Source organism: Hippocampus guttulatus, chromosome 13 (genome assembly GCF_054856545.1).
Source record: "Hippocampus guttulatus isolate MCC_2025c chromosome 13, RoL_Hgut_1.0, whole genome shotgun sequence".
Classification (NCBI taxonomy): Eukaryota; Metazoa; Chordata; class Actinopteri; order Syngnathiformes; family Syngnathidae; genus Hippocampus; species Hippocampus guttulatus.
This window is the reverse complement of record NC_141273.1, coordinates 18,863,155-18,890,206: the sequence shown is the minus strand read 5'-3', so window position 1 is coordinate 18,890,206 and position 27,052 is coordinate 18,863,155. Positions and strand designations below refer to the sequence as shown.

The 27,052-nt window shown below is 42.7% G+C and overlaps 1 protein-coding gene across 1 annotated transcript in view; it reads left to right on the top strand.

Moving 5' to 3' along the window:
- Positions 1-26,707, top strand: part of daam1a (dishevelled associated activator of morphogenesis 1a) — a 90,986-nt gene extending 64,279 nt beyond the window's left edge. The window contains exons 18-26 of the mRNA XM_086127343.1: positions 2,794-2,878; positions 4,954-5,060; positions 5,520-5,608; positions 7,398-7,566; positions 16,567-16,674; positions 17,598-17,658; positions 22,071-22,205; positions 24,894-25,064; positions 25,966-26,707. Of these exons, the coding sequence (XP_085983469.1) occupies positions 2,794-2,878; positions 4,954-5,060; positions 5,520-5,608; positions 7,398-7,566; positions 16,567-16,674; positions 17,598-17,658; positions 22,071-22,205; positions 24,894-25,064; positions 25,966-26,172 (1,132 nt within the window). The 3' untranslated portion in view covers positions 26,173-26,707. The remainder of the gene's footprint in view (positions 1-2,793; positions 2,879-4,953; positions 5,061-5,519; positions 5,609-7,397; positions 7,567-16,566; positions 16,675-17,597; positions 17,659-22,070; positions 22,206-24,893; positions 25,065-25,965) is intronic.
- The last annotated feature ends 345 nt before the right edge of the window (positions 26,708-27,052 follow it).

Below are 27,052 nucleotides of genomic sequence, written 5' to 3'. Positions count from 1 at the left end.
AGAGAGCTTCCCGAAACTGATGGAACAACTGGAAGAATATGAACGTTACTCAGGATATAGACTTAATGTAACAAAAACGCAGATCCTAGCACTCAACTACACACCATCAAAGTTGATGAAGGGAAAATACAAAGTAAAATGGGACAGTGAGACGGTAAAATACCTAGGTGTGTATGTCACGAAAAGCATGGACAAACTGTTTGAAACGAACTACACAAAGATTAATCAAGCCATCAAGGCAGACCTTGGGAGATGGTCAACACATGTCCTAGACTTAAGCTCTAGAATAGAAATGGTCAAAATGAACACTCTGCCGAGATTGCTATACCTCTATCAGTCGCTACCTATACCCATACCACAGAAACAATTTATAGAATGGGATAAACTGACCTCAAGATTTATCTGGGGGGGGGGGGGGGTTAAGCGGCCGAGGATTAGGCTGACGACACTACAGTTGCCCAAGGAGAAGGGAGGATTGGCGGTACCGAATTTTAAGGATTACTACCGTGCAGCACAACTCAGAGCAGTAGCATGTTGGTGTAACGGAGAGTATAGAGCAAAATGGAAAGAAATTGAAGTGAGGGCTGAGGGATACCTGACTCAAACACTGTTGGGGGACAGAAGATTATTTATTTAGGGTAAAGGAGGGCTTGATAGATCAAATAACAAAATTCACTTTAAATACGTGGTTCACCATATTAAAAGAAAATAAATTAGAAAAGGAGGTGAAAATCCTAAGGTGGCTATCACATGATGAGGACTTTCAACCAGGGAAAGATTATGGTTTCAAAAGATGGGAAAGAAAAGGTATCACAGCGATGAGTACGATGATAGAGAAGGGGGAGATGCCGACCTTCCAAAAAATGAAAGAAATGTTTGATCTAGAAAGGAGCGACCTCTTCAGGTATCTACAAGTTAGAGACTACTATACAAAAGAAATAAAAATGGGTACAACTGAAAGACATGATGTAATACAGATAATGATGGATGCATATAACGGGGGCAAGAGTAACGTGATTTCATCCCTCTACAAAGGGCTCCTGTTGAACAAGGGGAATTCGACTCTGTATGTAAAAGAGAAATGGGAAAAAGAACTCCAAACCGAGATAACGGAAGAAGAATGGTTAAATATGTGCAGGATACAACAATCAACAACCGCTTCGAGACGTTGGCGGGAGTTTGGTTGGAAAAATATCATGAGATTTTTATAACCCCAGAGATGACCGGGAAATACAAACAAGGGCAGAGTGAGTGCTGGCGGTTATGTGGACAGGACAGATCTGTAGATCATGCACACATATTTTGGAAATGTCGAAGGCTGAAAGGTTATTGGGAAGGGAAGGGGTCTGGAGAGAACTGAAGAAGATACTCGGTTATGAAATACCAAAGACCGGCTTAGTGATGTATCTGGGCGATATAAATCAAGGAAATGTACTGACGAGTGACGAGTACTTGGTAAAAGTGTTGCTGGGTGCCAGCAAGAAAGCCATAACAAGAACATGGTTTAAAACTGACCCGCCAACAAAGAACCTATGGCTGGAAATAGTGGGAGAAATATTTGAGTTGGAAAGATTCACATACATATTAAGGGTCCAAGTAGGGAAGTTTAAAACGAGATGGGAAAAATGGGAGGAGTACAAAAACAAATGAAGGAGGGAATGACACCACAAATCGGGAGAGGTCACTATAGATTACGGATATAAATCCAATAAAAGGGACATTTGTCACTGTTGATCACAATATTCTGCTATTTTTATTTGTAGGTGTGTTGTTTATTTTTCTTTTTCTTTTTTTCCCCAAATATGTTTGTACGTCATTTGTTGTTTCCTATGTTAAAGGGCCGTCACAGCCATGTATGGACGTTGTTGTGGAAACTAAACACGGGCGGAAATGTACGACGTCCTCTGTATTCATATGTTCAGATTTGTATGGTCCTATGTGTGGTTGAAATAATAAAGATGCTAGTTATAAAAAAAAAAAAGATAGGCCTTCAAGCCCCTATCTTTTAAGGCCCTTCAAGCCCCTATCTTTTAAGGCCCTTAAAAGATAGGGGCTTGAAGGCCTATCTTTTAAGGCCGGCAGCTTGTTCCCTGCTAATGAAGCTTCTCCCACTGGCTAAATTTTGCGATAGATCAGGAAACTGCCAACACTATAAGGTGAATATTGGAGATGTCTTCCACATCCTCTCCAGTCAATATTCTCAGGCAAGCCAAACTCCACTTCTGCAAAGGATCTGAGGTGTGCCAAGCAGCAAATGTCCCAGAGGGGCAAGAAGGCTCCCCATATCATGCTCTTTTGCCCCCCCCCCCCTCCAAAAATTAACCATAATTCTGAGAGTCCATCTGACTAATTCCATGGTTTATTTTTTAGAAGAAAAAAAATACGGCTGGAGGGTATAATAAGAGAGAAGACACCAGATTTGAACTAATTACTAAACAGAGGACTAAGGATGGTTGGGCGTGGGGGGACAAGAGCAGAGCAAAAAAGTGTTTGTCTTTGCCGAGAGCCAGGCAGGAAAATAACTAAATAAATAAAGTGTGTGTGTGTGCGTGTGCGTGTATGTGGGTGTGTGCGTGCGTGAACACACACACACACACACACACACACATACAAATACAATTGTGAGCATTGAACTCACTTTTGGGAGATACCGTAAATTATTATATTAGGCCAGAGGTCTGTTGGCAAAAAACCAAAGCATCATTTGGTCAGTGCTGTCTGACAAAGAGCAGAACTTGCCAGTTTGTGGTAATAGTTGTTTGTTCTGTTTCTTTTTTTTTTTGTATGTCATAGGTTGAAACTAACAAATGGTGAAATTCGCTCAGCAGTCCTATCCATGGATGAACAGGAAGATTTGCCAAGAGACATGCTTGAACAGGTAATGCATCACGTGTAAGCGGTTTATATAAGAAGCAGAGGTGGACATTTTACAACAATTTGATGGTCCGTCATTCGTCAGCGGCCTGTGATCCAAACTGTAATCATCAGTCGATTGAGTTATTTTAACAATTCCGTCTATTAAATTCATCAGTCTGCCAGTCCGTCACTCAGGCCGTCAGTCAGTCAATCCACCAGCCCCCCTATTCCTGTCTATGAATACTCGTTATGTGCTTCTGCTCCTTCCTCTTCTTTGTTCATTGGCAGATTACAGCTTTGTGGTACATACCGGCACCTACTGTACAGGAGGCACAAACTGTTACGATATATAATAAATGAAAACAACCCTGCTTGTCTTCAATTCAGCCTGCGAACAAATACATGACAGTCTTGATTAAATAATTTCACCAAGTTTTAACAGCAAACCACAACCATGAAGGTTTATTTGCAAATGTAGTTACCACTAGTGTAGGTACTTAGTGTCACCCTTCTACTAAGACTTAGTTACTAAGTCATGGATAGATAACTCCGGTCGTAGAGAGCCGCAGTCCTGCATGTTTTCCATATCTCCCTGCTGCAACACACCGGATCCAAATGATCAGCTCATCAGCAAGCTCTGTAAAAGCCTAATCACTGTTATGATCATTTGAATCCGGTGTGTTGGAAGAGGGAATTTCAAAAACAAGCAGGGCTGCGGACCGGAGTTGCCTACCTCTGTACTAAGGTGTCAAAGAGCAAATAAATCAATGTCTGGCAAATTTATAAAATTATCCAAATCTATTCAATTTAGGGTACACTTATCTTAGGTTGCAGTGAGATTGGCAACAGCAAACTCCAGTCAGAGTAAAGAGAAACCTCCAACAGAAATAAAACACACAGGCAGAAATGTATCAAAAAAATATATATTGGATATGTATTTTCATAAAGGATAACTGGGAATACAGTACTCTCCTTTGACATGAAATTGACATGAAATTCCGTTAACTCCGAACAAGAAAAGAAGAAAAAAAACAAGTTCACTGTATTTCTCAAAGTCCCTCTTAGTGCTTAAGGTGTTCAAATCAGATTTTCGCAATTTAAGTTCTGGTATAGGTTTGGTATTAATTCCTATTAGGAAGATCTGTTACCTATTATTGGTAACAGATCTGACCCCAAAAAATGCCTGAGATCTCAGATAAAAAAAAATACTGGGTTTGTCCAAGAAAAAAATTGAGAAATCATTTCATTGTCCTAGCACCCTCCAGGGAAACGGGTGGCTATGAAAAGCCAAATGTCCCTCGCTGACGTCCTATGTGGCATCAAGTCCAGAGACGGCGCAGTTCTATCCCTCGATGATTCTATTAGTCCCCCCCCCCCCAAAAAAAACAGCCTGCACAAAATGTGCATACTCCTTTTGTTACTTTTGTTTTATACCCAGCCCTCCCTGATTTGATCAAGTGGCTTGGGTAGCCACACCTGTTGGTTGTGAGGGAAGTGTCGTGTCTGGATTGTCGGCCATTTTTGTGCGCGGCACAGGCTTCTGAAATGGAAGGACACGTCCTTCCACTAAACGTCACCGTGTGATGCCACGATGTGTCTTGCAACTGACTGACGACCAGTCCAGGATGTAGTCCACCTTCCGCCTGAATTCAGCTGGTCAAGGTCAGAGGTCTACAGCAAGATAATGGCCCAGCGCAGTCTCCAGGCTTAAACCACAAGGTGGTTTGAAATGAAATGGACAAATAATCGAAAACAAAGCAACCTGAAAGTGCCACACATTTATCAAATCGTACAGATTTTCAGAAAAAAATATTTGAGTTCCACTGCAGAAAGAATGCCAAAAGTGGGATGAGCTGCAAAACAGTAAATGCCAAAGATTTTGATTCCATTTGGGTTTTCGAATAGATTCCATGACTTCTTTTGTAACTCAAATTGTTTGTTGATGCTTTCATTTTACACTACAATGAAACATTGAACTGCATGGATTTCAATTAAGAAAAACTGAAAAATATTGGCGTACCCTAAAACGTTCTATTGGTTGTTAAAATTTCACACATTAGTTGACATGTAATTCTGTCTTTTTTTTATGTGATGAAGCTTCTCAAGTTTGTTCCTGAAAAAAGTGACATAGAACTATTGGAGGAACACAAGCATGAACTTGAGCGTATGGCCAAAGCGGACCGCTTTCTGTTTGAGATGAGCAGGTACGCGGTAAAACACAACTGACCACAGTTCATGTAAATGTCTTTTAACATGACTTTGTAACAAAGGACACTTCATGAGTAGCTAAATGAGGGGCTTCTTAATCATTTGATTTGCTTATTTTGGTTGGGAGTTGAGCTTTCCCTGTCTAAATGCTGAATCTTAACACCTTGGTTTCTGAGGATATTTGTGACAATTCTATGCTTCACAATTTCGGTAAGGCTCCCTAACATTTCTGTATTCTAAAAAAAATTAAGATGGACATGGAAGTGTTTCCAATTAATATAAAATAAACATGTTTTTGGGCTGTGTGTGGAAATCCGGTTCCCACTGTAAACCCAAACAAGCCAAGATTTAAATCTTTAACAGACAAAATTATTTATTGTGCTGGGCACTATTTCACATTAATATTCATATTTGAGCTCCCTTCTAATACTGTATGTCCGACAATTCCCATGCAGGATCAACCACTATCAACAGAGACTCTTGTCTCTTTACTTCAAGAAAAAGTTTGCCGAAAGACTGACTGATGTCAAACCTAAAATCAAAGGTAAGTAAGGAAAAATCCTCAATTATTTAAATTATCTCTGTTTTGTTCTGACATATCTAAAGTATCTATAAAAGTCTAACGTGTCGATTTGTATTTGCACTTCAGGATTTTCCAGGTTAGTTCTACTAATTATGAATCGTAAGATTATTTTTTTCCAAATTGTTTCTACTAAAGGTTCTCAAGAAAACATCAAAGTGGGAACAATGATCAGTTTAAAACTGCGTATGATTGTTCGCACTGCCATTACCATAACATGTGCATGTGCTTATAAAAATTTTCAAGGTGTAGACCTGTTAGAAAGAAATGTTGTCTTTGATCAATCCATCTATTCATTTTTTTTTCTGTTTACCTGGGGTTGTCTCACAGTAGCAGTAGCTTAAGCAGGGAAGCACAGATTTCTCTTTCCCCAGCACCTGTGTTAGCGATGTTAGCAAAGGATGACTTCCCGTTCGTGTTTGTTCAAGGTCACAAACGTCCGGAGACAGATGCGTTTGTTTTTTTTGTTTGTTTGTTTTTTTTTTGTCGCAAAGAAATTTTAACCATTGACCTTGAACGAACCCTGACAAGAACTCTACATTTGCTACCTTTGCCAAAACTGTTAACGTTCACCCCTCAGTTGAATGCAGGTTTTCTCAACGAACGTTGTGCGCCTCAATCTTTTGCATGCACTCCAACGAGTCTATTTCTCTTTCCGCAATGGCAAAGTCTGTGCACACCTCTCATGCTGAAAATAAAAGATATGAGCTAATCCGCTTTCATTGGCCAGTAACTGAGTTAGTTCTGTTCATTCCCACAACAGCGCAAACTCCCCTTTTTGCAAAAAATACTAAAAGAACGAAAACTCCACCCATCCACACAGTGAGACTGGGCTTTTCGCTAGACTTGTGCTGGGCATGAAAATAGTACCCTCTGTGGCCAACGTCCAATCAATTTTGCAGATCATCGTCAACTAAGGTAGCCCCACAACCTGTTTTCCTTTTAGGATCTCATCCACCCTCGAGGTCCTACATCAAGGAACGTTTTAACTTCCACAGTGGCATCAACCTCAGAGACAGTGGAGCCCATCTTTCAGTTCCCTATGGGCCCAGCCTCCTTGTCTAGATCTATTAGTGGGCCCCCATGACTCAAAAGGAAAACTTGGTCCATGCTTGCCATATTGGGCAAAAAACCCTGAACAACTGAACACCACCTCGATAACATGATGGATCAAAGAGGATTATAATATATTTGATGTCTGATACAAATACAACATTATGTCCTAGCGTTGTTCCATATTGACTGCATATTGATGAGCCAAATTAAAGTCTGATGTATGCAAGTACAATATTGATTTGTAAAAGATGTAATTCTCCAGAACGGGTTACCATAGTGCAGGCATGTCCAGCTCCGGGCCTGGAGGGCCACTTTCCTGCCCGTTTTCCAGCTCTCCCGGCTGCAACACACCTGATTCAGATGATCAGCTCATCAGCCAGCTCTGAAGCAGCATTAGAACGATCCTGATGATTTGATTCAGGTGCGTTGCTCCTTGGAGAGCTGGAAAACAGGCCGGACAGCGGCCCTTGAGGACCGACTTTGGACACCCCTGCCATAGTGCATAGCCGTTCGGTTCATCCCGAAGCGCCAGTTCTGCTGACCAAACGTGGCAAACCGGGTGGTTCACATTCCACCATCCCATCCCATTTATAGTTTGAGAATAGGTTGAGATCGTTTTGGCCCCAAGGCCTCCCGTCATTGGCTTTAAAACTGGTTTGAGCGTGATAACGTTGCCTTCATGTCTTTGTGTTTTCAGCTTTGTGTCTTGCATCCAGAGAGGTAATGAAGAGCCGAACACTACGTCAACTCTTAGAGGTGGTTCTAGCCTTCGGGAACTACATGAATAAAGGACAGAGGGGAAATGCTTATGGATTTAAAGTTTCAAGTCTGAACAAGATTGCTGACACCAAGTCAAGCATTGACAAGTACGTTTGACATTCTAAAATAAAATGTGTTAATAATCTACTGGATAACTATGTAATTTAAGAACCACTGATGTAATCCATTTTAGATGACAGAATGGTATTTTTTTCATCATTAAAATTATGTTTAAAAAAGTTATTTATAGAAGCGCTTTCCAACTACCTGGCTGGCAGGCCGCACAGATGAAAGAATAACAAACTGACAGTACTTTCGGTTTATTTATTATCCGAGGCAGAAAAGCGGACAAAAAGGTTGGGAACCACTTATTTATAGAAACTAAGCTCATATTTATACCAAGACTAATAGTGTTTGTCAGTAGACCATTTCTAATAGCCTAAGGAGGGGTTTGGCCTTTTCTGCATCTCCCACAATGCATTGCCGCCGCATACATTGAAAGGCTAGTCCAGGGGCCGGGAACCTATGGTTCGCGAGCCATATATGGCTCTTTTGATAATTGCATCTGGCTTGCAGATAAAAAAATATATATATTCTCGCTTGTCTATCGATTTTTCACTGCTCATTTCCTCGTTCTGGCTGCAGTTGGCTCCAGGAGCCATTTTGATTGGATGATACTGGCCAACGTTGCCATTGCTGTGGAAACAGGTATACGCCCCCTTCTGAATCAACCCGCTCGGCCATTAGCTCAAAGCTAATCCTAAGCGAATAAAATGTAAGACGAAAAAAAGATGACGAGTTTGGTAGACTTCGGGACAAATGGACCAAAGGATTCGCCTTTGTGGAGAGAACGGGTTCTGCTGTGTGTCTGATTTGCAATGACAAAATACCATCGATGAAACGGTCGAATGCAGAGCGGCACTTTGACATGCCCCATGCAACGTTCCCATCAAAATACTGTGCGAGAGATAGCAGAAAGGAAGCATGCATGCTACGGAGCAGTTTGCAAGCTAGCCAGCAGTAAGTTCGCGTATGGACCCGGCAAGATGACTTTCATTCCGATAGTCTTGCTGGATTTTTAGCAATCATGAGGAACAGAAAAACATTCACATTCATGGTGAGTGTTATCACAAAATAATTTGAAAGAATACATTCAGAGGCTTATGATACTGACATTTTGTTGAAATCACTTTTAAAATACAGTTATATATATATACAGTATATACCTGTATACTGTATATATATATGGGTCTTTTTTTTCCGAGACTTAAATTATCCTCAGTAGAGAATAGTTCGAGCATGTTTTTTTCCCCCTCTCCTTCCCTAGTGTTTTACTTTCTCAACTAAGATCTCGGGGCGCTGTACATACGGCGAGTACCGACAAGCCCTTTGCACTGTATCCCATGTTTGTCATTGTTTTTCATGTTTCTTGTGCAGAGCGTGCCTATTAAGTCCAAATTACCCCATGGGGATAAATAAAGTTTTCTGAATCTGAATATACCGTGTATAAAAAAAAATATATATATATACTGTATGTATATAGGCGGCCCAGTAGGCCAGTGGTTCGCGCGTCAACCTCACAGTGCAGAGGTACTAGGTTCAATTCCAGCTCCGGCCGCCCTGCGTCGAGTTGGCATGTTCTCCCCGGGCCTGCGTGGGTTTTCTCCGGGTACTCCGGTTTCCTCCCACATTCCAAAAACATGCATGGCAGGCTGATTGAACGCTCTAAATTGTCCCTAGGTGTGAATGTGAGCGTGGATGGTTGTTCGTCTCTGTGTGCCCTGCGATTGGCTGGCAACCGATTCAGGGTGTCCCCCGCCTACTGCCCGAAGACAGCTGGGATAGGCTCCAGCACCCCCCGCGACCCTAATGAGGATCAAGCGGTTTGGAAAATGGATGGATGTATGTATGTATGTATGTATATATATATATATATATATATATATATATGTGTGTGTGGCTCTCACTGAAATACATTTCCAAATATTTTGCTTTTATGGCTCTCTTAGTCAAAAAGGTTCCCCACCCCTGGGCTAGTCCCACGAACAGAGAGTCCTTTACTTTTCACCATGCCTTGTACATGTCCCATTGTTGGCTGTAATAGTCACGGGGGGAAAGGGCGGTAAAGGCTTCTTTAGTCTCCCGAAAATCATCACAAACCAGGACTTTGACACTTACCCAAAAGAAAAGCGGTTGATCATCACATGGTCGTCTGAACTCAGCTCTCTCAACTCAACTGTATTTATAGAGCACTTTCAAACAGCCATCGCTGCATACAAAGTGCTGTACATGGAGCAACTAACACATACAACAGTCACGCAACAAATCGGTAACAAAGATGGTAGAAAGCATTCACATCAACGCAGTCATATTGTTGTTTCCCGTGTCTTCGTGAATAGTTGTCATACAAAAAGATAAGTAGACAGCATCCTGGACTGCTCTTTGCGTGTTGTTTGAAAGTTTATCATTTAACGTAACATCAGTGCTAGTTTTGATTAGCATGTCTGCCTTTTACTGTTTGCAAACATCTACGTTTTGCATGGACAACAGTATGACGTGTATGACTAATGTGCACAGACTTTTTGATATACAAACATACAAATACAGATACATCCATTTTGCAATCCGCTTTATCCTGACATGGGTCGCGGGGGGTGCTGGACCCTATCCCAGCTGTCTTCGGGCAGTAGGCGGGGGACACCCTGAACCGTTTGCCAGCCAATCGCAGGCCACACACAGACGAAAAATCATCCATGCTCACACTCACACCAAGGGACGATTTAGAGTGTTCCATTAACCTGCCAAGCATGTTTTTCGAATGTGGGAGAAAACTGGAGAACCCGATGAAAAAACACGCAGAGAACATGCAAACTATATATATATTAACCCTCCATGCATGGTTAGGAGCTTTCGGGTCTTAACGTCCGTGGTCTGAATCTCTTCCTTTGGCCACCTTATTATTCCTGCAGGGTATCTGATCCCTGACAGGGCATAGCTGTTTCTTGCCCAGGTCTTATTCTTGCCACTGAGCTGGCTTCTTAGGACTTGCCTCACTCGCTGGAGGTATTTGGCCGTAGCCGCTTTCCTTGTTGCCAGTTCGAGGTTGCCATTGGCTTGTGATATACCGAGCTACTTGTAGCTGTCCTCAATGTCTGCTATTGTTCCTTCAGGGAGTGAGACCCCTTCAGTGTGGACTACCTTTCCTCTCTTAGTCACCATCCGACTACATTTCTCAAACCCGAATGACATCCCGATGTCGCTGCTGTAGATCCTGGTTGTGTGGATCAAGGAGTCGATGTCCCTTTCACTCTTAGCAGACAGCTTTATGTCATCCATGTAGAGGAGGTGACTGATCGTAGCTCCATTTCTGAGGCGGTATCCATAGCCTGCCTTGGTGATTACTTGGCTTAGGGGGTTCAGTCCTATGCAGAACAGCAGTGGGGAGAGTGCATCACCTTGGTATATGCCACATTTGATGGACACTTGGATAAGTGGCTTGCCATTGGCTTCGAGTGTGGTTTTCCACATCCTCATCGAGTTCGCAACGAAGGCTCTTAGGGTCCTGTTCACCTTATACAACTCCAAGCATTCAGTGATCCATGTATGTGGCATCGAGTCATAGGCTTTCTTGTAATCAATCCAGGCTGTGCACAGTTTGGTATGTCAGGACCTGCAGTCTTGTGCGACTGTTCTGTCAACCAGGAGCTGATGTTTGGCTCCTCTGGTATCTCTACCAATGCCCTTCTGTGCTTCGCTCATGTATTGATCCATGTGTCCACTTATCTTAGCCGCAATGATGCCTGACATGAGCTTCCATGTTGTGGAGAGACAGGTTATTGGCCGATAGTTGGATGGGACTGCACCCTTTGAGGGATCCTTCATGATCAGGATCGTTCGCCCTTTGGTTAGCCATCCCGGGTGAGTCCTATCCCTCAGCAGCTGGTTCATTTGTGCTGCTAGGCGCTCATGGAGTGCTGTCAGTTTCTTTAGCCAGTCGGTGTGGACCATGTCCGGGCCTGGTGCTGTCCAGTTCTTCATATCTGAGACTCTTTTCTGTATGTCTGCCACTGTTATGGTAACTGGGTTCTGTTCAGGGAGGGTGCTGTGCTCCTCTCTCAGGGTCACCAGCCATTGTGCACTGCTGTTATGTGCAACCTCCTTCTCCCATATGCCTTTCCAGTACCTTTCAGTTTCCAGTCTTGGTGGGTCAGCTCTGTTGTTAGTAAGTTGTAAGAAAGTAACCACTTTCGCAGGTTGTGTTGCGAACAGCCTGTTTATTCGTCTGGCCTCATTCTCTTTCGTGTACCTCTTTAGGCGACTGGACAAGGCTTGGAGCCTTTGTTTGGCAGTTTCGAGTGCTTCAGGTATGGTCATCTGGATGTACCTCTCGGGGATCGGCCTTTTCATCACACCTCTCTGGGCCTCCGTCAATTGACTCACATCTTTCCGAGCCGCCTTGATCTTAGGCTCCAACCATCTTTTCCATGGTGGGTAACGTATCTCATGGCTTCCATGGTTGCTCTTATAGCCAAGCGTCTCTAGGATCACTGATGCTGAAGCGTATATCAGCTCATTGGTTTCCGTGATCGTTACGGTAGGGATCACCCTCAGTGCTGCATTCACACTTTCCATGAGGCTTTCAGGTGGTACTTCACATAGCCGTTGTAATCGGTTTCTAGGTTGCCCAGCTTTCATTCTCGCCATGATCTTAGCTTTCAGGTCAGTTGCTGCCTCGCTCAGCATTTCATTCATTGGGGCTGGCCTCCCAATCTCATCATCTGCATTCATTGGGGCTTGCCTCCCAATCTCTGGTATGACCTCCTCCTCTGATCTGGCAGCCTCGGGCCCTTCACCATGGAACCTGCGTTGTACCTCATCAATCTCAAGTTGTGACAGCAGTTGCCGTTTGTGGATGTTGGAACACTGAGCTACTAGTTGTTTCGTGGTCAACCGTGACTGTGGGTTTCGAAGTAACCATTTAGCCCACATTCTCTGCATGTAACCCCTCTGACTAGGGTTGCTTGAGTAGTAGCATTCCAACAGAGCCATGTTATCGCATCTCGCCCATCTCCGCTTTGCAGAGCCCATTTTTCATCAAGGTGCTCTGGTTCCCCAGCACCTGACGCAGACCTTGTTTGGCCGGGCGGCGTCTGAGCCGGCATGTCATTCGTTTTATTGTCTCTCACCATTGTATGAGGTAGGCATTAGCGTGAAGGATCTTGCCCAAGGACCCACACTGGATGGTGTTATGTGCTCATTTTTGCCCCAAGCGGGATTCGAACCGCCGTCTCCCGTACACCATACCGTACGCTAAACCGATGCCTTACCAACTAACAACTTACCAACCAGAGAGAGAGAGAGAGAGATAGATAGATAGATAGATAGATATAGATATATGTATATATCTATATATATATGCAGTCATACCTCGGTTTTCGACCATAATCCGTTCCAGAAGGCTGTTCGAAAAACGATTTGTTCGAAAACCGAAACCACACTCTTTAAAAAAAAAAAATCTTTATTGAACACGTGTGCTCACAATGGAACGCTACACGAGGAAGCGTCACTTCTTCGTGTAAGGAATACGAGAGGAGTCATGTGGCGCATTCAAGTGCGCTCAGTTTGGTCGAGAACCAAATTTCGATGGTAATCCGAGGCATAAAAAACCCCCGAAATCTTTGGTCGAAAACCGATTTGGTCGAGAACAGAGACATTCGAAAACCGAGGTTTGATTGTACAGTAAATATTCTCTAATACGGACATCTCACTTGCATGTTCTGTACAAATCGAGCAGGATAGAAGAGGTGACTAAACCAGCTTTCCAACAGCGTAATATTAATTGCCAAGAGGCATTAATTATTACAACACAGAAATAAAGCCCAAGAACAAAGAAATAATCTACCAAAGCCACGAGTCCCCACTTTTGTGCTATTTACTCTACAACTAATACAGTAAATATTCTCTAGTACGGACTCGTGTTTGCGCTGTCCAATTTGTCCTGATAACAGAAATTCCTCATTTGGGAAATGAGCATGGTACATGTCCTTTATGAACCTGCAAGTATGTTGACAAAATGCACGTGTAACAACACAATCAATAAAATACAAAAATAAACTGTCCAAAAACTGTTTATATAACAAAAACTATAATACAGGTGTATCCCTGTTGCCATTTGCATTGCTTCCTTGCTGGATGGTGGCTTGTCATCAGGAGTTGAATCGATGCCTTGTTTTTTAAAGTTTCGTAGATTTGCGTCTTTCCGACTCCAAGTGTCTGCTGGATCTTTTTAACTTTGTGTCCAGCCTCGCTCAAACGGATGCATTTCACTCGCTCCGCTCCAGTCGTTACAGTTTCGATGCGATGATCTCCACGACGTAAGTGAATAAAGTTAAAATCTTTCGCATTTCCAGTAAAACGCACGGCAATAAAAAGTCTCTTACACGTCTTCGTTTCGAATCTGATGAATGAAAACGGCGAAGCGAACACGTTTCTTCGGTCATGTCGAGTGGGTGCTGCTTTTAAGCTAGTGCCGCGTTCTCCAGGATGTAAGTGAATAAAGTTAAAATCATTCACAATTAGAGTAAAACGCACGGCAATAAAAACTCACTTACACGTCGTCGTTTAGAATCGGATGATCGAAAAACGCGAAGTGAAAACTTGTTTCAGCGTTGTGTCTTTTCCATCGCATCGGGTGGGCGTTGCGTGTATTTAAGCTCCCGCGGCATTTCACCTCCATCTGGGTTACGGGTAGTGGAATATCCGCTTACGCAAGTTCCGGTAACACGTAATATCGTAGCCAAAATGTTAATGCATAGGTTTTTATTCCGGGTGAAGGATATTCCTTTCCATAGAATTCCGGGGATGGGAATATTTACTGTATATGTGTATATATATATATATATATATATATATATATATATATATATATATATATATATATATATTAGAGCTGTCAGGTTAGTGCTTTTTTATTGGCATTAATTTAAATTAATTTTAACGGGATTCAATTTTTTTATTTTAAAAAGTTGCCAGATAGTTCCACTGACAAGACCAAAGTTACCTGGATGTTTTGCAGTCGTAAACTGAGCTATCATCATAGCACGTCCATCCATCCATCCATCTTCTACCGCTTATCCAGGGCCGGGTCGCGGGGGCAATAGCTTTAGCAGGGAAGCCCAGACTTCCCTCTCCCTAGCTACTTCTTCCAGCTCTCCCCGGGGGATCCCGAGGTGTTGTGGTGACATAGTCTCTCCAGCGTGTCCTGGGTCTGTAGTTCCACTGACAAGACCAAAGTTACTTGTATGTTTTGCAGTCGTAAACTGAGCTATCATCATAGCACGTCGAGTCTGAAATACCACATAATGGCCAAGCACACCGCTGATGGGAGTACTCCGCCCCCTCGTCTAAGACAGACAGCTGTGGATCATTTCAAAGCGAAGAAAATGGATGACACAACGTAGAACAAATTTGCTGAAGCCATAGCTAAATGTATGGCTACTGCATGCAAGCCTGTCAACATTGTCCACAGCTCGACTCAAGCTGAAATCATTCGCATTGCGTCTAACGACTCCACTACGGATTGCCAGCGAGAGCATCCATTACAAGCTGTGTACAGAGATTGTACGTAGCGGAGAAGACACTGTTTCGGGAGAGAAATAAGAGACTAGGTTGATGAGCCTCTGGTGAATAAAGAGCAGGTAGCCTGTCGAATACGATGTATGCCACTGACGCGATTGTTACTTGTTTGGAACTATTTTGTGTGGAAGGTTACAGTGTTCCGTGGCCATTTAAATAAAGCGGGTGGAGCTTCTCTGTGTTCGTCTGACAGCGACGGTGCGCCACTGAGGCACGTCAAGAGTTCAGCGGTGCAGTGGTCGCGACCTAGCTGAAAATAAAACGTCTCTAGTGTTGTCATCTAACCAAGTGTAGTCATCCGAAATGATGTCTACACAAAACCGTAGCGAGACTTCCGAGCAAGAAGGACCAACAGAATCAACATAGCCTGACTGCTGTGTTCAAAGCAAACTTGAGAAAAATGTAGTATGCAACCATGGCTTAAATCCACTATAGGCTGAGGACTAGTTTACCTTAGATGTGCACTTTATAATGTTATATTGCTCTGTTTTGATTCCATGAAATGTTCATGTAAAATTGAAAATCAAAATTGTTATTTAAGTAAATATTTGCATTTTGCATATAGAAAACTGATTCATGATTCCATGTTGATGAGAGCATTAAAATGGGGAAAAATAGGACAAAAAATATAAAAGGAAATTTAGAAACGATAAAAAATGCGTGACTAATCACGATCAATTTTCAGTTAATTTGAGTGAATTATGACAGTTGCGTTTTTAATTAGATTAAATGTTTTAATCATTTGACAGCTCATATATATACACACATATATAAAAGGGAGGCCTGGTAGGCAAGTGGCTAACACGTTGACTTCACAGCGCAGAGGTCCCGGGTTCGATTCCAGCTCCGGCCTTTCTGTGTGGAGTTTGCATGTTCTCCCAGTGCTTGCGTCGGTTTTCTCCGGGTGCTGTGCATGGCAGCACCCGGCAAATATGCATGGCAGGCTGATTGAACACTCCAAATTGTTCCAAGGTGTGAGTGTCAGCGCGGATAGTTGTTCGTCTCTGTGTGCCCTGCGATTGGCTGGTAACCGGTTCAGGGTGTCCCCTGCCTACTGCCCGAAGACAGCTGGGACAGACTCCAGCACCCTCTGCGACCCTAGTGAGGATAAAGCGGTTCGGAAAATGGATGGATGGAGATATATATGAAAGATCTTTCTTCAGTACTTGCTGTTGGAAGTTTATAAGGATCCAAATCTCCAATCAAACGCCTGCCTGTCGAAAATCTCTGTGTATTCCTTCATTGCTACATGTCGTCAAAGTCCACTAAAAGCTTCTAGTCACGTAAACTAATCTAGATATTTACACTTAACAAAGTACTGTTGTTTGCAATGACAAGTTGACACATCCGACTGCTATGGTTGAATGCATGCGATTGTGGGATATGTTGCCATTTTTCGCATAAAGGTCGAACCCCTCCATAAAACACATAGAGATATAATCAATGAAAGTGGGTCAATTTTCCATTTGTAGAAACATCACTCTGCTCAACTACATTGTCACTGTATTGGAGAAGAAGTTCCCTATGGTAATGGCCCTGAATGAGGAATTGCAATATGTGCCAGAAGCTGCAAAAGTCAAGTAAGTACAAATCCATTTTTTTTAATCATGTGTAATGGACCGTCAACTTGTTATATCATGTTGTAATGTAATGTAATGCTGATGTGCTACGATATGCCACCATTATAAAGCAATAATATATTCTTGCATTATTATTATTGCAAACCCAGACGGTTTGGAAACTCAGAACATTGTTCAAATGTGATATTTGGCCATTCAGAGTGCCCCAAGGGCAAGCAGTATAAGGAAAGTAAAATGCTGCTGGGCTCATATGTTAAGGTGAGTGGTGCGTGCTCTGCACCCCAGCAGCAGACGAGGACGACAAATCGTTGACGAAGTTTTAATTTTTATTTTAAGACCGCTTATCTTAACTAGAATCCCGTGTCACAAACGCCAAAGGTACAATCCTGATGGATTAATGCAGGTTTTAAATCCTTAAATTGTCGTAAAAGATTCAAGGAGAAGGTGGATGGCAGTGGCAGCAGATGAAAGGGGGAAGGTTGAGCAGGATCCACCACAGCGTGCCAGAAGATGAGAGATAGCCAGCTAGCTGAGCCAGCTACCTCGTTGGCGTGGAAAACAAAACAAAACAATGCATGTACATTTTTCAGCTCATTGCGTATGTCCAGAAAAATATTCAGTTTTTTTTCTTTTTTAATTATTCTTGAATGAAGCAATTTTTTTTACTTTCAAGACCTGGATTTGACACCTCTGAAGTTGAACAAGTTGAACAACATATACAGTCAACATAACTAAGCATTCAGTATTTGGTATGGGGGGGGGGCAAAATCAACCACCAACACTTGCAGATCCGCGTAAATGTTGAAGAATGTGATTTATTTTCCTTACAAACATGAAACTAACTTTTGATGATTGATGATGTCACTTGCTTTCTTCATCATCTTATTTTACTCCTCTCTGTTTCTTTTTTATTATCTTTTTAGTATGATGGAATTGGAGAAAGACATTTCCAATTTGCGATCTGGTATCAAAAGCGTCGAAGCGGTAAGAGAACTTTTTTTTTTTGTCTAATAGATAGTATAACTAGGCACGGGCCGATTACCGGTTTGATGGTTTACCTGGGTTTTAAAAAGTCGGGGTGTCAAAAAACACTAATACTGTTGGTCATCGGTAATGAGCTGCTCTGTTCTTTTTTGAGGGGACTCCTCAGCAGAGTACAATATGATTGGCTGCTTGCAGAGTTGCGTTAAGGAGCCGCCTCTTTGAAGCTTATTGCTTGCAATAACTTTTTTTCCCTCCTTTGTGAGCAGTTAAGCACGGAGGAGGGGATGGATGGAGGGTTTCTTAAGGAAAACAAAAAATCGGTGTAAAAGAGTATGCACCAGTGTTTACTAGTTAGCTCCAAGGACAACATGTCCATGGCTTTCTTATAAAATAGGGTCACCAGTGATGGGACACTGTGACTTGCTTAGAAATTAAACCAAAAGAATGTTGATATGCACTCATTCATTTATTTAAACTTAAAATGGTACACAGTGCTTAATGTAAAAAATATTCTATATTTTGTTTAAGAATAAAATAGATTGTGTACAATGGTGTAAAAATGCCATTTTTATTTGCACAACTTCAAATAAGGATTATTTTAGAGAAGTTATTTTAATACTGTAACACGGCAATATTTTTGCTCACAAAATCTAATATCAGCCCATGCTTAATAACAACATACAATGCAGGTTCAGTGTGTGCGCGCACAACCAGGAGGGGCGCATTAGTGCGCATGTTCATTGAGCACACACATTAGGTAGTCATAATCAGGTCATTTTGGGTATACAGGTAAGTTGTTCTCAAGTAAGGAATCATATTTGTGTTGTCCAATCTTTCTTTATAACAGAATTTCCTTATGTGAGAAACAACTATGGTACATGTCCTTTATGAACATGCAAGTATGTTAACAAAATACATGTACACAAGCAATAAAATGCAAAGATATATGGTGCAAAAACTGTTTAAACACAACAACTGCAGCATACAGTACAGGTATGTGAACAAAATTAAGTATAACAAAATTAAGACTATTTGCTGGAAACGGAGATCAGTAACAGACCTGGTGGCTTTTCGTTCCACTCATTCACTGCCTCTAACTTGACATCCCCCCCGATCACCACACAAGACAACATTGCTCAGCTGATGTCGTGCAACGAACTTTTGAAGCCAGCCAGCGGGCGCTTTGAAGTCCTCTATGCCCAAAGTCAGTGCTATGGAACTCGCCTTCTCTCTTATCAGTCCAGTTAGCGGAAGGTTTTTAAGCATGATAACAGGTAAAGCATTCCAGGAAACGTCTATTTACTCGACTCAGAATCAGAATTGCCTTTATTGTCATTGTATAGCATACAATGAAATTTGGGTGCCATTCCTTAGTGCATTTCGAAAAAAATATATAGATATATAATAAAATAAAATAAATACAAAACTCAACAACAAACAACAACAGCAGCAGTCGTGGTAGTGTGGACTGAGGCTTATATTGCACACAGGACACATATTGCACATGAAATGGAATGGCTCAGATATTGCTCATTATTGCACAAGTGAGCTAGTGAGTTTAGGTTTAAAATGCAGTAGCTTTGATTATTTTCGGTGGTTATTTATTGCAGTAATGGCTCGAGGAAAAAAACTGTCCTTGAATCTGCTTGTCCGGGTTTTGTGTGATCTGTAACGCCGGCCCGAGGGTAACTTGGCAAACAGGTGGTTGGTGGGGTGGGATGCATCCTTGATGATGTTGGCAGCTCTGCTGAGGTAACGTGAGCTGGCAATGTCCTCCAGGCTGGGCAGAGAGCAGCCAGTGACCTTCTGGGCCAGATTTATCACCCTCTGCAGCGCTTTTCTGTCTGCTGCTGAGCACCTCGCGTACCACGCTGTGATGCAGTACACCAGGGTGCTCTCAATGGTAGCTCTGTAGAACATCACCAGCAGCTTCTCCTCCAAGTTGTTCCTCCTGAGCACCCTCAGGAAGTGGAGTCGCTGCTGGGCTTTCCTCACCCCCGCCGTGGTGTTGGCTGTCCAGGAGAGGTCCGCAGAGAGCTGCACACCCAGGAACCTAGTGGAGCTCACCTTTTCCTCACATTCCCCATGAATGTAAAGCGGCGCTGGGTCCGCTCGTCCCTTCCTGAAGTTCAGGATCATCTCCTTTGTTTTTGTGGTGTTCAGTGGCAGGTTGTTTGCTGAGCACACAACCTGACCTCGTCTCTGTAGTCAGACTCATTCCCCCCTGAGATGAGTCCGACCACGGTTGTATCATCCGCAAACTTGATTATGGTGTTTGAGAGATGGGTCGGAGAGCAGTCAAATTTGTAGAGCGGGAACACATCCTTGAGGAGAACCGGTGCTGAGTGTGATGGTGGAGGAGAAGTGGGGGCCAAGTTTGACGGACTGTGGGCGGTCTGTGAGGAAATTTTTAACCCACTGGCAGATGGAGGTGGAGATGCCCAAGTGAGTCCGTTTTTGGACCAGGATCTCCGGGATGATGTGGTTGAAGGCTGAGCTGAAATCCAGGAAGAGCATCCTCACGTAGTTTCCCGGGTGCTCCAGGTGACTCAGCGCGGTGTGGAGTGCTATGGTTATAAGACCCTCGGTGGACCGGTTTGCCCTATAGGCAAACTGGTAAGGGTCTAGAGTGGGAGGCAGGCAGGCTCTGATATGCTGTGAGACCAGTCTTTCAAAGCATTTCATGGCTACAGACGTAAGTGCAACAGGCCTGTAGTCATTGATACTGTCAGCTGCTGATTTTTTTGGGACGGGAATGATGGTGGAGGCTTTGAGGCAGGATGGGATGATGGCCTGTGACAGAGACTGGTTGAAAATCCTGGTGAAAACTCCAGCGAGTTGGTCTGCACATGCCCTTAGTACCTTACCAGGTACGCCGTCCGGGCCAGCCACCTTCCTGGGGTCCACAGACTTTAGCACACGTCTCACTTCGTGCTCCTGAAGTGTCAGTGTGGAAGTGCTGGGGAGTGGTGTGTGTGGAGTGACTGCTGGGGTTCTGGCTGCTTCAAAGCGGGCAAAGAAGTTGTTAAGTTCCTCTGCCAGTGAGGTGTCAGTCATAGCATTCACCGCGTTTCTGTTTTTGTAGTTCGTGATGTGATTTATTCCCCGCCACATCTTCCTGGGGTCATTCACAGCGAAGTGGTCCTCTAATTTCCTCTTATAGGCTGCTTTGGCCTCCCTGATGCCTCTTTTCAGGTCTGACCTGGCCGCGCTGTACAGGGCCCTGTCCCTTGATCTGAAGGCGGTGTTGGGGTTTTTTAGTAGAGAGTGAGACTAGACTTCTCTGTTCATCCAGGGTTTATGGTTTGGAAAAACCCTGACCAGACAGTGTCAACACAGTTTTTGATGTAAGAGAGTGCGGTGTCAGTGTACTCTTGCAGGTTGAGGTTGGAGAATAAATCTCATTCAGTCCTTGAGAAGCAGTCCTGTAGCTGAGAGAGGGCTCCCTCAGGCCAAGTTTTTATTGTTTTTGTTTGTGGTTTCGTCTTCCTCAGCAGGGACTGTCCGTCGAGTTACAAGCAATTTACTCTTAGCAGGTAACCGGATGCATTGCATTCTCTCTTCCACAGTCATTACCCTTCCTCTTCATTTGGACACCATGATCTACAGGATGTAAATGTAAATGAAGGAAATACAAAATTATTTGCAATTCCAGTAAAACTCATGCCAATAGAGTCACTTGCATGTCACCATTTTGGATCCAATGAGAGTAAATAGCGACGCGGACACAGTTATTCAGCAGTATCGAGCAGGACTTGCTTGAGTTGATGCTGCTGCAGGCTTCCGGATGGCTTCCAGGTGTTATAAATTGATCGTTAATGTAATGTCATAGTCGAAATTTTAATGCATAGGTTTTTATTCCGGGTGAGGGAATTTCCGTTTGACAGAGGTCGGTGGGAATATTTACTGTATTAAAAACATGGCTTAACTTTAGAAGAGTTGATGCAGCAAGCATGGCCATTTTTACATATGCAAGGTTATCCTTCAATTTGGTTCTGAATTTTCAGGTTGCGGTTCTCAAACGGCAGCTGAAGCAATTGGAACTTTTATTTTCTGCAGCATTAACCTTTGGTCTGCAAACCCATTTTTCCGAGTGGAAAGTAAATGATCGCATACAGTATTGTCGTGGAGGCACCAAATCTTAGGCTAAGTTTGAAAGCAGTCAGCTCACTGAGCACATGGCATGACCATCAGATGTGTGTACTGTGTACACTGCTAAAACAGGCTGTGACATGACCGTATGCAATGATTCACAATTTTCTTGTTTGAATTTAGTTCTGATAGGAGCTGAAATAAATCAATTTACATATACAGTAGTTAAAATCTGTAAACACTGATACAATGAGACCGCCAGTATATTTTCAGTGTGTTACAGTTTATAGTACAGTATATGTGTGTACTTCCACTTCCAGGAACTACAGTACCAGCAAAGTCAAACCTCTCTCGGCCCAAATGATAAATTTGTTCCTGTCGTCAGGCAGTTCCTCACTGTGGCATCCTTCAGCTTGTCTGAAGTTGAAGAGTCATTTGTTGAGGCAAAAGATCTGGTAAGCAAGCACCTACTCACTGCATGTTATTTTTGTAAGGATGTTGACATTAAATATGACATGAGAGTCTCAAGATTGAAAGAAAAGTGTCACGTAAGCCTTTACCAAAATATAAGGTGGGTGCTCAAAAATTATAATATTGAGGGAAAGTCTATTTATTTCATCCATCTATCCATCCATTTTGTAATCCGCTTCTCCTCGCATGGGTCGCGGGGCATGCTGGAGCCGATGGCAGCTGTCTCCGGGCAGTGGGCGGATGGACACCCTGAACCAGTTGCCAGCCAATCGCAGCATTTATTTCAATCATCTGTTTCAAAAAGTGAAACTTTTTGTGTGTCATCACACACAAAGCAAAATACGCCAACCCTTAAAAACAAAACAGATCCAATATCATGACAAAGTTCAACATTGTAGTGTAGGCTCGTTGTGTCCCTATTTTACCAGCTAATTCATACCTGCAGAAGTTTTCCCCAACCTTTAAATGAACTCAGTCTGGCTTAGTAGGCATCAGAATCATGGGGACGACTGCTGATTTGACGTCTGTGCAGAAAACTAACATTTAAACCTTCAATAAGGAGAAAACATGTCAATCAAAACAATTTGTGAAAGACGCTGGATGCTCGCAGATGATACATGATCAGAGGAAGGGGATACTGTGGTCGGAAATGATGCGCAAGTGACAGGAATGGCCGCACCCTTGAGAAGATTGTCAAGCAACAGTGATTCAAAAATCTGGATGAGTTTAATAAGAAGTTGACTGAGCATGGCGTCAGTACATCAAGAACCGCCACATGTAGACATTGCATACAAGGGCCAGAGCTGTAGAATTCCATGACTCAAGCCCGTGGTCCCAAGTCCTCTTTTCAGATGAGAGTAAATTTTCCATATCATTTAAAATCAAGGTCCCAGAGTCATGAAGAAAACTGGAGAAGCACAAAAGTCAGGCTACTTAAAGTCCAATGTGAGGTTTCCACAGTCAGTTGTGGTTTCGGGAGCCATGCCATTTACTGGTGTAGGCCCATTGTCTTTTATCAAGTCTACAGTTAACGGAGCTCTATTTACCAGAAATGACAAGTTCGGATGAGTTCATCCAAGACTGAACTAGTAAGTGTATCCATTTAAAATGGGAAAAATCAAAGGAGGCAACGGCTGCTTCGACATCTTTGATGAAACAATAAAGAGACTCAACAGTGTAGGTCAAGATATTTGACGCTATATTTATGTTTATATACTACAGTGTGTTGGAGGAGGGTGGCCTTTTTTTCCTCCGCGTGTTCGTTTAATTTCGGGTGGTGAGAATGTTAGTTGTCCGAATACAGGCTGTAGACGATGAACAATTTCTTCAAAGCTTTTATTTACAGAATATTCCGGGCAGCAATGCGTTACAGACAATGGCTGCAGCCCATCACAAGTACAAAGACACAAAGGACTCACAACATATTTATATTATCAGAATGGCGGTACCGAAGCTGTTGTGCCGAAGCTGTTGCCACTCGGCAATATGTTTCTGTCCAAACCGATTCTAGCTGGTATCAACTGGCGCATTCCTATGTCCTGAATGTCACCACAAAGTCTCCAGTAAGCAGTTCAGCAAGGTTAACTGATAAGTTGGTGTGCTTCAGGGACACATCTGGTTACAAAACAGAGTTTCATTGCGGACATGAGGGAGTTATACAGGCAAGACTAAATATGGGCCGAAGACACACTTCAAGTGGTACCTCTACTTTTGAAATTGAAGAAATTTCTTAACTAGAAAACTAAAAAAAAGTAGAGACGTGTTACCCATGTAAATCTGTTCCAAGTTCCTCCCACCCCACCGCTCTCTCCCAAAATTCTGACACACATGTTAAAAAAGCATTCAAAATATGTAACAAATACATGTTACATTTAGATTATAGCACAATAAATGACAGTTGTGCATAATGTAAAAAACAAAAAATAGAGGAAAGAATAAAAATTATGGTCATTTAACTTTTAACTGCGTCTTCATTGTTTTTTCCCTCTTTAGTTCATGTTCTCTCTCAGGAGTAGTTTTTTTACTGGTGTCTTGTCATGTACTGATCCAAGGACGGTTGCTTTTGTCGGCTTTGAACAATCTTACGAAAATGTTCAAGGCAAACATCAGCATAGTGAGCGATCGCCGGAGTGGTGAACACTTTTTCAGGGTGATTCACATTTACGTAATTCTATGGCAACGCCTCATGGCCCGAGGGGCGAATGACGAGGACGCCAATTCAACATTTTCTATCTACACACGGGAGAGGTCCCTCTTAGCCAATGGGATTCCATGATGATGCTCGGTACTAGCCAATGGCAGAGCAGCTATAAGTATGTTGCGTTCAGGAAACTTGGAGCTGCAGGCCTTTTGTGTCTTGAAATTTCTTTCGTAACAAGAGGCAATATTTTCCTATGGAGACATGTCGACTTGAAAATTTCGTATGAAGAGACGTGCATAAGTAGAGGTACCACTGTATACACACACACGCACACGCGCACGCACCCAAGGGGGAGGAAAACAGGCAGGTTTCAAATGGAAGAGCCAGGAGCCCCAACGTTGAAGAATGTCATGCAAATTATAAACATCCGTCCAATGAAAAACCTTTTTTCAATTCGAAAAATGATTTGCCATTGAACAGTGTTTGTTTATTTGTTGAACTCACATCGTGTTTGCACCTTATATGGTTCAAGCTTGGCCAAGCGCTGCAACACTTTGGCGAAGACTCGTCCAAGCTTCAGCCTGATGAATTCTTTGGGATCTTCGACACTTTCCTGTCATCTTTCTCAGAGGCTAAACAGGCCAATGAGGACATGGCTAGACGCAAGGAGGAGGAAGAAAAACGGGCACTTCTGGAGGCCAAGGTTGGAGAACGCTATCATTGCACTGCAACTGCTGAGTTTTACCTGATCTACAAGAGCTTACATGGGACTTGAATAGATTAGACCAGCGGTCCCCAACTTTTTTTGCCCCACTGACCGGTTTAATGTCAGACAATATTTTCATGCACCGGCGTTGAAGGTGTGGCTGTTAAATAACAACAAAATAATATGATATGACCTGCATGAAAACTGTGGTATTTTCTCATGACACGAGGAACGTGCTATCTGGCCGCACCACTCTCTCGTCGCTATGGTAACGTTTAATCGTGCCTTCAAAATAAGATATACTGCAAATACAAAGTGAATGAAAAATACGACTCACCATTGCCACATGCAGAGTGGGCTTGGTGCATGGGAATCTCCCGGTGAGATAAATCCGTATTTTAAGTAGGACCTCTGACACTATCCATGAAATGGAGCTTTCTTTTTCTTTTAAGTCGTAGGCTCCTCTTCTGTCTCCTGGCTGGGCCTTTTCCCCTTCCCAAAGAAACTTTCAAAAGACGTTTGGTTTTTACTCATTTTGCTCGCTCTTGGGTTTCATTTCAGCGGTAACCGACAAGTGCACCTTGACCTGTAACATACTTTAGACGGATGTAAGAGAGAATCCGGTTATTTTTCTAAATAAAACCTCATGCAGTTTTCGAAATGAATAAAACGGAAGTAATGTAAGGGACCGCTGCATTCGACCCCACCATACAGTCTACATGCAATGATAATTTATTACGCATTTCAGCACTTCATTTTAAGACGTGATTTTGAAGAGTTTATGACTTACTTTCAAAGAGTGCAATGGTTACACTATAGACAAATATTGCACATGCAGTCTTATTTAATAGTGAAATAAAGTTCAATATGTCTTGTTTTTTTTCTGATTTTTTTCTAGATGAAGAGAGACAGGGAGCAGAAGGCAAAGAAAGCGCAAATAAATGTGAAAGGAGATGAAGGAGGTGAATTTGATGACTTGGTGTCTGCACTTCGCTCCGGTGAAGTGTTTGATAAGAATCTTTCCAGAATGATTCGCAAAAAACATCGGCGACAAGAGACTGTCAACAACAACCGGGAGAGACCAGCAACAAAACTAAACCAGTGACGTGTCACAGGGGATCTCAACATCTCAATGGGACAGTGAAAGTCCTGTTGTAGCATTACAGGATGAGACTATGTATGCATTGATATGATACCTGTATGAACAAATACTAAATACGTAAACCATGTTGCAGTATTGGAATATAATTTGAAATTAGAGTAGACACCACTTTTTATACATAAAAATGCATCTCAAAGTGTAAGGTCTTTTGGGCCGCTTGGTTGGTTCGGACCAATCGCGGTGTGGTTGGTGTGGCTCGTATTCATACCGTATTTTTTGCAAGTTCTTCTGTAAACACATTGGCGCGTGTGACGATCAATGCCCCCATTGGACAGAATTTAGGAGGGCAGCACCGATACCACAAACCCAAAAATGGCGGAAAGTATGGAATTCCTACATGCTGCATGCTTGATCTGCCCATTTCTGCTGTAATTAGTCAAGAGGAGGTCATTCAATGCACGTTCTGCAACGCTATTTTTCTAAATTTTGTAACAGCGTCGGCGAATCTGTTTAATTAAACAGTGTAGGTGTGAATACACGCTGGGGTTGACTAATCATTTAAACAGTGGTTTTCAAACTTTTTTTGCCACCAACCCCTTCACCGTCGGACCAACATGCCAGCCCCCTCCCGCCCCCCTTTCCCCCCTTCCAACAAACACCAGAATGACGATAATGTCAAATGTCATAAGAATTGGTTGATTCTTCAATCACAAACGATTTGAAGAGTATGAAAAGGTTTTAATGAACAAAAATGGTGAACATTTATTTTTCAATCACAAACACCTTGAACTGAATTTTTTTTTTTGCTTCATTAGAAAAGGTTTGCTTACAAACCAAGCACATGGGTTGTTGTTAATTGGTCGGTGATTGTCTAAATCCATAC